Raw genomic sequence first — 10,962 nt, forward strand, 5'->3', positions numbered from 1 at the left:
CTAAACACCTACCATCTCTCGTGATGGTAGGGAGAGTTGATATACTTGGGTTCTAATGGATGGTTTGGGCTCATATTTAGGAAAATTTAGAAGCTGAAAATTCCTGAGTTATAATCTTCATTCAAGAATTAGAGAATGAAAATTCCCAATCTTGTTTTACAAATCAGGTCTTTTTATTATGTCTTATTTATTCTTGGCTTGAAAATTAACTCCCTGTTTCATCCTTTGCCTCTTACCTAGTGATTTCCTAGTACCGGACTACTTAAACCAGGAGCAAGAAGAGACCCTTGTTCAATATGATCTTGGAGAACACAGTTTTGAAAGCAACTCTTCTGTTCAAATGCCTGTAATTTCACAGGTCTCCTCGACCCAGAATTGTGAAAGCACTTTTCCCTTGGGGTCTCTTGGGCTGACAGAAAAGGAGGAAGAAATGCCAGAGCAGCCAAAGACCAGTGCTTGTGCCGAGGCAACCAGAGATGACCCCCCAAAATCAGAGCTGTCTTCTATAACTATTGAGTAATTTCATAGTTTGGCTTCATTTTTAATTTTTGGAAAGTGCCTGTGCTTGGTCTTGTACATTTGAATTTAATTTTTTAAGCAAAAAAAAAGGGTTTGGAAAAATCTCCCTTTTTACTTTGTAAGTCCTGCAACTGATGTTTTACTTTTCGTGACTGAGAGATTGCTTCTGTAAGTGCACAGTAACATGGTGTTGAAATACAGTAGAAACCCTGAAACTTAAGGAGAGGAAGCAGTTAAGGAGAGGAAGCAGTTGACGTCACACTTATATCAGTTTCCTCTTCCGTCATCAGGAGTAGGCTAACAACATACCATTAGGTTGAGAAGAAATCAGATGATTACTGACCTTCCTGAAATGAAAGGGTACACCAGAAACATACTACTAAACAAATTTGGCAAATGGCCTGAATAGATGTTACTCCTATACACAGGACATTGTACAATCTTCTGTAAAGCCTGTTGTTTCTGGAAATATTTATGGTGAGCTTTCTTAAAAATTATTAGGGTGTGTACTTCTGGAATTCCACGTATTCTTTTTTTTTTTTTTTAAGCTTTGTCATTATGATTTTTTATGGTGAAAGTTTGGTATTGGGATAGGTATTCCCTGTACCTTTATAATAGTACTCTCCAAATTATCTTTCTTCTATGAAAGACAGCAGAGAGCCACGGTTGAGAAGAGTCAAGCTGTGCATGAAGAGACCAGGAATGGGGAATATAGTGTGTGAATCTCAGCTTCATAGGAACTCTCATACTGCTTTTCTGGTTAAAATCATTGTTTACCTGGTCTTTGAATGTTAATGCCTGGCTAATGAGGTCATTGCCTAGATCAGTTTATTCTTACCCTGTCAACAGTACTTTCTTTTGCCTATACTTGGCGTGATCCCATAAAAAGGAAATATACTGGAGATGTTCTATATTTTATATATAGGTTTGTGTATTATTGAGGATGTTTTCATTTTGCTGTTTGGACAAAATAAAGAATTCTCTGTTAAGGCTATGTTCTTAACCCAACTAAGATTGTTTACAAAATACCATGTGACAGTGATATATTGTCCTTATTCCAAAATGTTTTTAGACATTGCCAAATGTCATATTGAAAGCAGTTAGTATAGTTTTTACAGAATGTAAGCAATAATGTAGAAGAGAAGAGGCTATAAAATGATGATCTGTGACTCAGATCTATTTGGGGGAAAAAATTGTTAAGACTAAAGAAAAACTAAAAACCTTAAGGTAATGAATATTACCTCTTGCTGCTAAAAGAAAATGAAACTTCCTGGTTTATAGTTGAAATACATATGATACTTTAGACTGGAGTATATATTTTACCTGGTGCCGTTAAAGCATCGCTTACCTTGATCCTAAATTTCATGAGTCCATGAACAATCTTTTGAGTAACTTTTTTTTCTATGTATATACCCAGAGTTTAATCATTATGAAAACACCTGATTTAGATTAGAAAAAGAAAATACAGTTTCTTATTCAGAACACAAGATCTCAGTTTTGTCTGGGTGCTAGACCTCAATAAAAATTTTTTAAGTTATAGTGATTTGTTTCATTTTTTGATTGGCTCATTCTGTAACTTATCTCTTACAAATGTAAAGAAAGGGAAAGTGAACTCCTTGAAGTTTTTTTTAGGCTAATGTTCTTTTTGTTTTCATATTCTGCTGTTTTTAACTTGTTTCCAACTCCTTTTCTCACTCAAGAACCTGTTGTTTCCTTTTTGCTCCCCAAATAGCTATAGTACCTTAAGGAAAATGAACACATACAGATTATGATTGCCCTCCATCATTTATGCATCTTTATCAGTAGGTTGAATTACTTTTCTTCGGCAAGACTATATGATACTAATAGCGGTACTGCTGTGTCTCAACTGGAAAGGTCAGGAATTTTTATTTTTAATATTATATAGATTCTTTGGAAACTGTTATGCCTACCAATAGATAAATCTCAAGGTTAATTTTAAAATCTTATATGGACAAGACAAGAGTAAGTGAAATTACAACCAGGAGTCATTGTTGCCCTCAGTTCTAAGAGTTATTTTTTTTAGAATAAGGAAGGAAGAAAAGAAGGAAAGAAAATAGACTTGATGAGAAGATACATCAGAACTTGGAGATTTGTTGATTGAAAGTAATTTAGCATACCCCCTGTCCTGAGAATTGTGTACTGAGAGTCCTGCACAGTTTTGCCTGTTCTGAGGTGTTCTGTGTTCTCAGAATGTAGGATTACCATCACTGGCTATTTTTTCCCAAATGGAAACTTTAGACTTTCATTGGTAATTACAAATTATACAGATTTCCAAGTTTTATGAGACATTTGGACCTACTGTGAAAATGCTTATTGCTGGTTGTCTGTTCCCCACATCTTACCAATACAGGTAACTAATACTTCACATGTGATATAAACAAAGGCCTTTTTTTCTATTTCAGTGAGGCTCTACATTTTCTTGATACATAGTTTAAGGTTACTTAGCTTATGGGCCTGTTTTAAGAAACTAAGCTACAAGAAAATAATTGTATATAGTGTTACTTAGATTTATTTAAAATTCATCTAAGAGAAGGATGCCTGGATGTATAATTTTTACCAGAATATACGGAGAAAAAAATACAAAGAGATGAAAACCTGTTACATTGTCTCATCATCAGAAATTACCAGTATAATTGAACATTAAAAAAATTCCAGTTTAGAATAGCATAGCATAGCAAAGTAATTAACCTCCAATTAAAATAAATAATTTATATTTAAAAAAAATAATAAAAATAAAAGAATACCGTAGCTATCTTGCTTAAATTAGGCCCCATGAGGTAACTTTGTGATATTTAAAGGGCTTAAATTTTAGGATGCAAGATAAATTGCCTTTTTAAACCAAGGATTTTATATAATAAAAACATTTATTTTCATTTTAAAGCTACCAAATAGGTATGCTATACATACTTCACAGATGAGCAGAGATGTGTGCTCTGGTTCTGGGTGTTTCAGCACCTGCAGGCATCCTTTCCACTTTATAAGGCTGTGTTCTAACAGTGAAAGCACTTGGCATGTTAGTGATTGCACTAATTCACAAACAAAAATTTAGTGCTCATTTTTTTTTTTAAAGTTTTCAAGAAAGGGATGCAGATGGAGGTTATCACCCACAAATATATTTAAATGAGTGTTTCTTATTTTGAAAGTAATCCTTAAGTAATTAGCTATCTATTTCATTACATTACCAGTTTTTTAAAGTTCTCAATTTCAGTGAGATAAAGTGTACTGAAATGTTTAAATAGCCTCATTTGTTCTTACATTCTGGCTTACAGAACTTTACATTCTGGTTCCTTGTTATGACACATGCCCATAGGTTTTAAAAACAAACAAACAAAAAACCCTTCTGTTTTGTTAAAATATGTTACCAAGTGGAAAGAATTATGCAGCACATCTAATGTACTTACTGTTGGTAACTCTGTTACCTTCTGACTACTGAGCCAGCCTCTCCTGATGTATAAGTGGTTCCCTGGGAGCCTTTGGAAGCCGTATTAACTCTTTCAGTTTTATTTTACCTCTAACTAATTTTTATTCTCATACTTAATCTAAATAGAGGACATTTATCTATTTCAGTGGCTTTTATTTTGAAGATTGTCAGATCACGGTTTGCTTTCTTTCAGCTTTGTAGCCCCTGAGAAATACATTACCTTATAATGTAATGGCAGTGTATGCTAGAATAACCACGTGGAGAGAATTACTACTTGATGAATGAACAATCCTAAAATTATAACTGAAAGGACTTTGAGATTTAGGGAATTGATGAAGAGAACTAGCAAAAATGTGAAGTCATAGCTTTGGAGTATACATCCTAGTGAGGGAGAGTAGTTTTCTAGTTATTAGTATTAATTGGGAGGGGAAAAAATGAGAAAAATTCACATCAGGAAGTGACCCAAAGTTGCTGAAAGATAGTAAATGCTGTTTTCAGTGTAAGTTATTGACAGAAGATGATTTAATTTAGATTTTGAGAGTTAATGAGAGAAGCATATATACAAACTTGATTTTCTGAATCAGAACAGAATGGTGGATGGGTGCTCAATTAGAGTAACCATGTCTATGCGGAATATTAAAGCTAAGCATACGCCTACAGGCATTAGGCGCAGATCATCCAAATTTAAGTTATTCTTCATTTTGTCTATACCCATTTTTATCTTTGTGTCATTTTTGCCTGACAGAATGTTGGTGACATAGGGTATTTTTATTTGGAAAGTCCTCAGCAAGTCTAATTGCCAAAGCAATAATGGTTCACATTAACTATGAAGTGGAATTAATATCCAGGTTCAACTAAGGAGTGGACATACTATGGCTATTTCATTTTTAGATTATAAACATGTTGAGATTTATTAATGGGGAATTAAGCCTATGTCAGATTATGGGATGACTCTTCATGACATTATAGTTGTACTTTAACTTCATACTCAACTAATACACTTAGATATTTATACTACATCATAGTGATTATATTTTTATGATAAAAAAGCAAAAGTTCCATATCTTTACGGATGGTCTCTGCAGAGATGTCAGGCGATGGTGGTGGTAGCATCTCAATTGACAGTATCTGAAAAATGAGACTGCCTTAAAATGTACATGCTACAGAGCTCACTCTGCATATGGTCCAGGCCAGTTCCAACTAACATCAAGGTTTTTATGTACATAATAGTTTACAAAGAATTTAAAGGTTTGGACTATTGGTTGAAAACAAAAACTTAAAAAAAAAATTTTTTTTTTAACTTAAAATTTTTAAATTTCAGTTTGAAGTGCCTGGTTTATAAAAATCAGATTCTTTGATTATTGCCTTTCTCTTTTAAACTGACTTTTTGCTGATTAAACTAAAGCCCTAGGCTCAATCGTGATGATTTATGGATAAAATTGCTGCTTGATGGTGTGAGGGCCTGTCAAGATTTTATTAAATTGTCCTTGTTTTTCCAAATACCAGTCTAACCAAATCCAAATTTCATCATTCAGGTAAGCAGGTTAAAAAATCGTCCTGTGAATGAATGTTCAGATTACCAAAGTACATAGTCTGCTGAGGAAAGGTCAGTTTTCCCTAAATTAATTGTATTCATGGAGGTTGTGTTCAGTTAAAGATGGGCAGCCTTTCGTGCCATTCCTAGAAACACCTGTTTTTCCTAGAAATAGTTTTTTTTGTATTTTCTGTAAGAGCTTTCTCTTATTTCAACCATCAGTTTAATTTTCAGGTTGACAAATGCCATGTAAAGTGTCTCATACTGAGAGTGGCCCATTGAGTTATTGAAAGTCACACTGCTGTTCATCGTTCAGGTACCTGAAGTGAATGCCATCAGCTGAATCAGGAGTAAGATTAGTCATTTTCTTCCTTATACAAAGTAATGGCTTCTCGTGCTTATATTTCAAGATATTTTTTAAAAAGACCACAGCCCCTACTAGAGTACAATTTGATCTCAGTTCATGTCCCAATAATATGTTTGATGTTTCTCTTGTTGCTGGTGCCTCCTGTTGCATCAGATAGAGATTGCCTGCCTCTTTGTAGGGCACCCTTGTGGCACCTTATGTCCAGTTGGAAGATGGCGTATGGCTTCGTTTTGTGCCTCTGCTATCTTCTCAAAAGCCATTTTATAAAAATCCTAGGTAGCCTATTTTAATATTTAAATATATATATATTTGTGAGAGATACTTTTAGAACAGACTTTTTTTTACTTTAAAATTCCTGTATTCCCATTTTTAAGAGTAAATTTAAATTTTCCAGGATTTGAACTTTTTCCACAGCAGCATAATGAAAAAGTCAATTTGAAATAATAGAATGTAATTCAGTGATAAAAGAGATTGATGTCTGGTTATAGGAAACAGAAGGGAAGGGGGAAAAAGTTGTTTTGATGTAACAAACGAATTTTTAATAAAAATGTTTTTGTTTTCTGTAATTTTGTATTTACTGCTACAGTAGCTCAATATTTTACAGAGCTGACATATAGATCTGGCTCCATTCAGAAACTGGAGTACTTTCTAGTACAACCAACTGAGGAGGAAGGTGTGTACCACAGTCTTCCAGAAAGGTGACTGGCGGCCCTGTTTAGCTGATGCATGCTTTAAAATGCGCCTGTAGCCCAACATCAAGGAAGTGTGGGAGAAACGTTTATCTTGCTAGTTAATAGCATTATGATTCTTTTGGGGCCCTGGCATTTTGTGAAACCCTTGAGGGAGGGAAGGTGATGCTGGAGAAGAAATGTGAATTAAATTTTGTAGAAGGATGTTTTCATGCTTCTGTCCTCTCCTAGAACCAGAACAGCTTTCATATCTGTGCCAGGCTCTAGTTCACCAGCTATGTATCCAGTCATCATCTCATTCACATTTGGCTTCACTTGGTGACAGTGGCCATAGCTAAGTTATTTGGCATGTTTGACTTTCAACAGTAACAAAAATGGTTTTGGATTTTATTTCCTAAAAATGTATACGATGTCGAAACTTTACATTTTATATACTAGTATCTGGCTATTAGTATTTTACAGGAACCATAGTTCTTGGTGACTACATATATATATATATATATATATTTTTGTGACTTTTTTGTATACTAAGTGCCGTTTCAATGTTACAATCATTTTTAGAGTTATTGTAATCAATGTGAATATCATGTTTTTTCAAATCTGTTCTGAGCCTATAGTGTTTGCTTTGTGAATATATATGTGTATTGTATATATTCTGTATAGTTACATTGTACTGAAATATTAGCTTGTTTGATATAAGGAAAGTATGTATTGAGTACTTTTTGCTAGTTTGGTTGTTTAATCTTTTTTAAAAAGGTTTAATCTTTTTAAAAAGCAAAAACTTTAAACTGGCCTTTATTACATGGTCACAAATAAAGTTGCAGTTAGAAGGGATGGGCAGGGAAAAAGATAGTTTTGGGTGTCTTTGAATAGAAACAAGACTAAGTTTTTAAGTTTTGTTTGGTTCCCTTCCCCCCTTCATTAAAATATCTTATTAATGCTTTATGGAGTAAAACTTCCTGCTGTTGTCATTTACTGTTGGCTGGAAGGAAGAATTGCTGCTGCTGCTGATTGAGGTCAAGTGGATAAGAAAAGTCATCAGAGTAATGTGTTTCTTAAGTAAGCATCCGTTGAGTGTGTACAGACCAGAGAGTCCTCTGTGAGGCAGCACACATCAGCTTCCTGGGCAGCTAAGAAAAGAGTTCATGAACACCATCTCTGAAATCAAAAGGAATATAAAGGAGGCTAATAGTGAAAGTCATCAGATCCCAGAGCGATTGAGCCAGGTATCTTGTCGGATCTGCTTTCCTGAGTGCTGGGCTGCATTTTTCTGAGCCTGTGCGTTATTGATTAGAGACCTGTTGGTGATACTTACATAATATCTTACAACCAAGGAGTAGAGATAGTACTTCCTGGGGAAAGCTGCTCGTCGCATAGGTGAGGAGCCTGTGCAAGCCCTGAAGGAAGACCTTCCTAACTATAGGTTCCTCTTGCTATGGATTTTGACAGTGAGTGGTCTGCAGAGTGAGAGTAACAGGCAGGGGAAATGTTCACTGACCCCAGGTACCAGGATCACTTCAGTTCTGGGAGGAAATGGGTAAATTTTTAAGAAGCATTTTCTGTCATTCAGTGAGTGTGTTGAGTATTTTTAACAACAGTTTACCAGACTACTCAAGGTCAGCAAACTGCTGGGATCCTCAGTAGCCCCAGCCAAGGGTGATCTCTACAAACCCAGAAGGCAGCATCCATAGAATCATGCCCTATAGTTTATTAAAGACCAGAAAGATTGCTTCTAGAGAATGATCCTTAATGTGATAACCGAAGGTGTGTGTATCCTTGGCACATGGCATAGGGATTGATAGCTGCTTTTCTGAACAGAATGTTCTAAGTACTAACCCTGAGAGATCTGCAGACATACCGAGTTTCAGTGGACTATACTTGCCCATAAACATCAAATCCCAAAGTGTAACATAATTCCCTTTCCACATGAGTAAACTTTTATACAGATGGGAAAACTAGGACGGGACAATCAATCCCGAAAGACCTTCCTCATCAGCAAGATGATGAAAACTAGGGTTTAAACAGCCGTGGAGAGGAGGAGAAGGCCGTTTTATTAAACTCTTCGTTCATTTACTTAAATTCTTATACCAAAAATACTGAAATTTCTATACTCACCCATTTTATAGATAAGTCATTGCAGAGGCTGTGGGCAGAATTGTCTTTAGAATCCTGTCGGGCTTCTGTGCAGCCCTACACCCTTCTGTCTGTTCTTGCCTATATGTGTGTGTTTGTTTTCCACAGCTAACATTTCTGGATGCCTTTGGCTGAAGTCTAAATGACTGAATAAGTGTATGAGTGAGTCTCATTGACCAGAGAACCTGAGCATCCACACATACCCACGGCCTCTGGTAAGCCTGGCTATCTAGAGATCCTTGGGAAGGCTGCTTTAAAACAGAAGAAAAGGTCACACCAAATAGAGCTCCACTCGTCCACTCTAATCGAGGGCGCGGGGCACATGTGCTGTCTGGGGTTCAGGCATCACTTGGGCATATGGCAAGACCTGTGTGCATGATTGATAACTTGTCCAGAAACAATTCTTGATTGCAAACAAGTCTACCTGCAGGATGATCAAAGATTCCTTTTCAGTATGTGTTACAGTTTGTAAAAGGCTAGCATTGTGAGTGACTTGGTCTTCAAAGACCCAGTGACATAATAACAAACATGTGACCTGCACAGATAGCTGGCACCCTTCCTACCCACTGTGAAAAGGCATAAGGTCCACCCTGAAACCTCCAGGCACCCACAGGGCTGGAGCCTGAGAGGTGTTGAGCTGACAGAGCGCTGTGCTCTGCCAGGCCCAATGATGGGCAGAGACGCCAAGAACTTGACCCAGCCAGTGCCAGCATCAGTTCTTTGGGGCAGTAGTATTTGGGGAGAATCCCTCGGGCAGTGCTGGCAGAAAATGTGAGTTCAGTTATGCAAGTGGGTGGTTCTGTCTTTCGTGCCAGGGCCTAGTTCTGAAGGAGAACCAGGTTAACTTACTCTTGTGATGTATAACAATTGCACGTGACCTTGTCCTGTGTAAACTTTTGTAATACGGGTGTTTTTACCTAGCTAAATACCACCTCTGGACTATCCTTCCCACCCCTGCTGGTAATACCATCTTATTATTTTCTCCATCCCTACTTCTGGTACTTAATTGGAGCCTTTGTTATTGCTGGCCTAGCAACAAAAACAGCCCTGTCTCCTGCCAGGCCCACTCTGGTCCATCCTTCCCATTTCTGTTGGAGTCATCTTTTAGTGGGCCACTGCCCTACTTCAAATCTGCCTTCCTTTCTCTTGGGAAATGTCCCAGCCTGCTGAACTTGGCTAGCTGTAGTTGGACTTCACAGCACACATCAGGCTTCACCTCCTCTCAGAACCCACCCCGCCAGCCCCCATTCGCATCTTCCTCCAGTTTGGGGATGCAGTCCCTTCTCTTTATTCCCCTAGCATATTTCGTTTAGCTCCCAACAAGCCACATCTCAATCACATCATCTTGTAATCTACTTCATGGGGTGGTTGTGAGAATTAAAATGAATTATATGTAAAATGTTTACAATTGTGCCTAGTGTGTATATCAGTCAGTTCAGTCGCTCAGTCATGTCTGACTCTTTGCGACCCCATGAACAGCAGCACACCAGGCCTCCCTGTCCATCACGAACTCCCAGAGTTCACCCAAACTCATGTCCATTGAGTCGGTGACGCCATTCAACCATCTCATCCTCGGTCGGCCCCTTCTCCTGCCCTCAATCTTTCCCAGCATCAGGGTCTTTTCAAATGAGTCAGCTCTTTGCATCAGGTGGCCAAAGGATTGGAGTTTCAGCTTCAACATCAGTCCTTCAAAGAACACCCAGGACACACAGTGTGTATATAGTGGCCACTTACTAAGTCCTGTTTATTACTCGTGTGTCTCCCTCAGCTGACTTAATTCTTGACATCAGGGACTGTGTCTTCTGTTTGTATATCCCCTGTAGTGCCAGGCACATAGTAAAACTCAAAAAATGTCGAATGAATAATTTAATGTCCCAGGAAATGCTCACAGGTAACTTTATCCTCACCAGGGAACTTCAGGACAGAATACCAAGAATCATGTCACCTGGTAGCTTGCCTCCATTTCCACTTCACCATATACATCAGAAGCCTACTTATCCTTAAGTGAATGAAGGTCTGAAATGTGAGGCTGTACGCAATTTAATCCCCAAGTCGTGTCTGACTGCAGCCCCATGAACTGTAGCCCACCACATTCCTCAGTCTGTGGGATTTCCCAGGCAACGAGTATAACTTCAGATATAATCCTCAGAACAACTGCCATCAGCCTGACCAAAATGTCTTCAAGTTATCTGAAACACTGGTCCTGCCATTTCTCTCCCCTCATCGGGTTTACTCATCCATCAAGTCCACAGCTGCACTGGCTTAGGACTTGCCTGTC

The 10,962-nt window shown here is 37.6% G+C and overlaps 1 protein-coding gene across 6 annotated transcripts in view; it reads left to right on the top strand.

Annotated features, from left to right (window-relative positions):
- Positions 1–7,506, top strand: part of ZBTB44 (zinc finger and BTB domain containing 44) — a 58,037-nt gene extending 50,531 nt beyond the window's left edge. For 4 of the 6 annotated variants that reach the window (XM_086383116.1, XM_086383119.1, XM_086383117.1 and 1 more), the window contains exon 6: positions 241–2,058. In XM_086383116.1, coding sequence (XP_086239242.1) covers positions 241–520 — 280 coding nt within the window. In that variant the 3' untranslated portion in view covers positions 521–2,058. Of the gene's footprint in view, positions 1–240 lie in introns of all 6 variants that reach the window. The other 2 variants (XM_086383115.1, XM_086383118.1) reach the window with 1 other exon arrangement.
- The last annotated feature ends 3,456 nt before the right edge of the window (positions 7,507–10,962 follow it).

Source organism: Bos grunniens, chromosome 29 (assembly GCF_055505025.1).
Source record: "Bos grunniens cultivar Pamir isolate PY7600 chromosome 29, Bosgru_T2T1.0, whole genome shotgun sequence".
Taxonomy (NCBI): domain Eukaryota; kingdom Metazoa; phylum Chordata; class Mammalia; order Artiodactyla; family Bovidae; genus Bos; species Bos grunniens.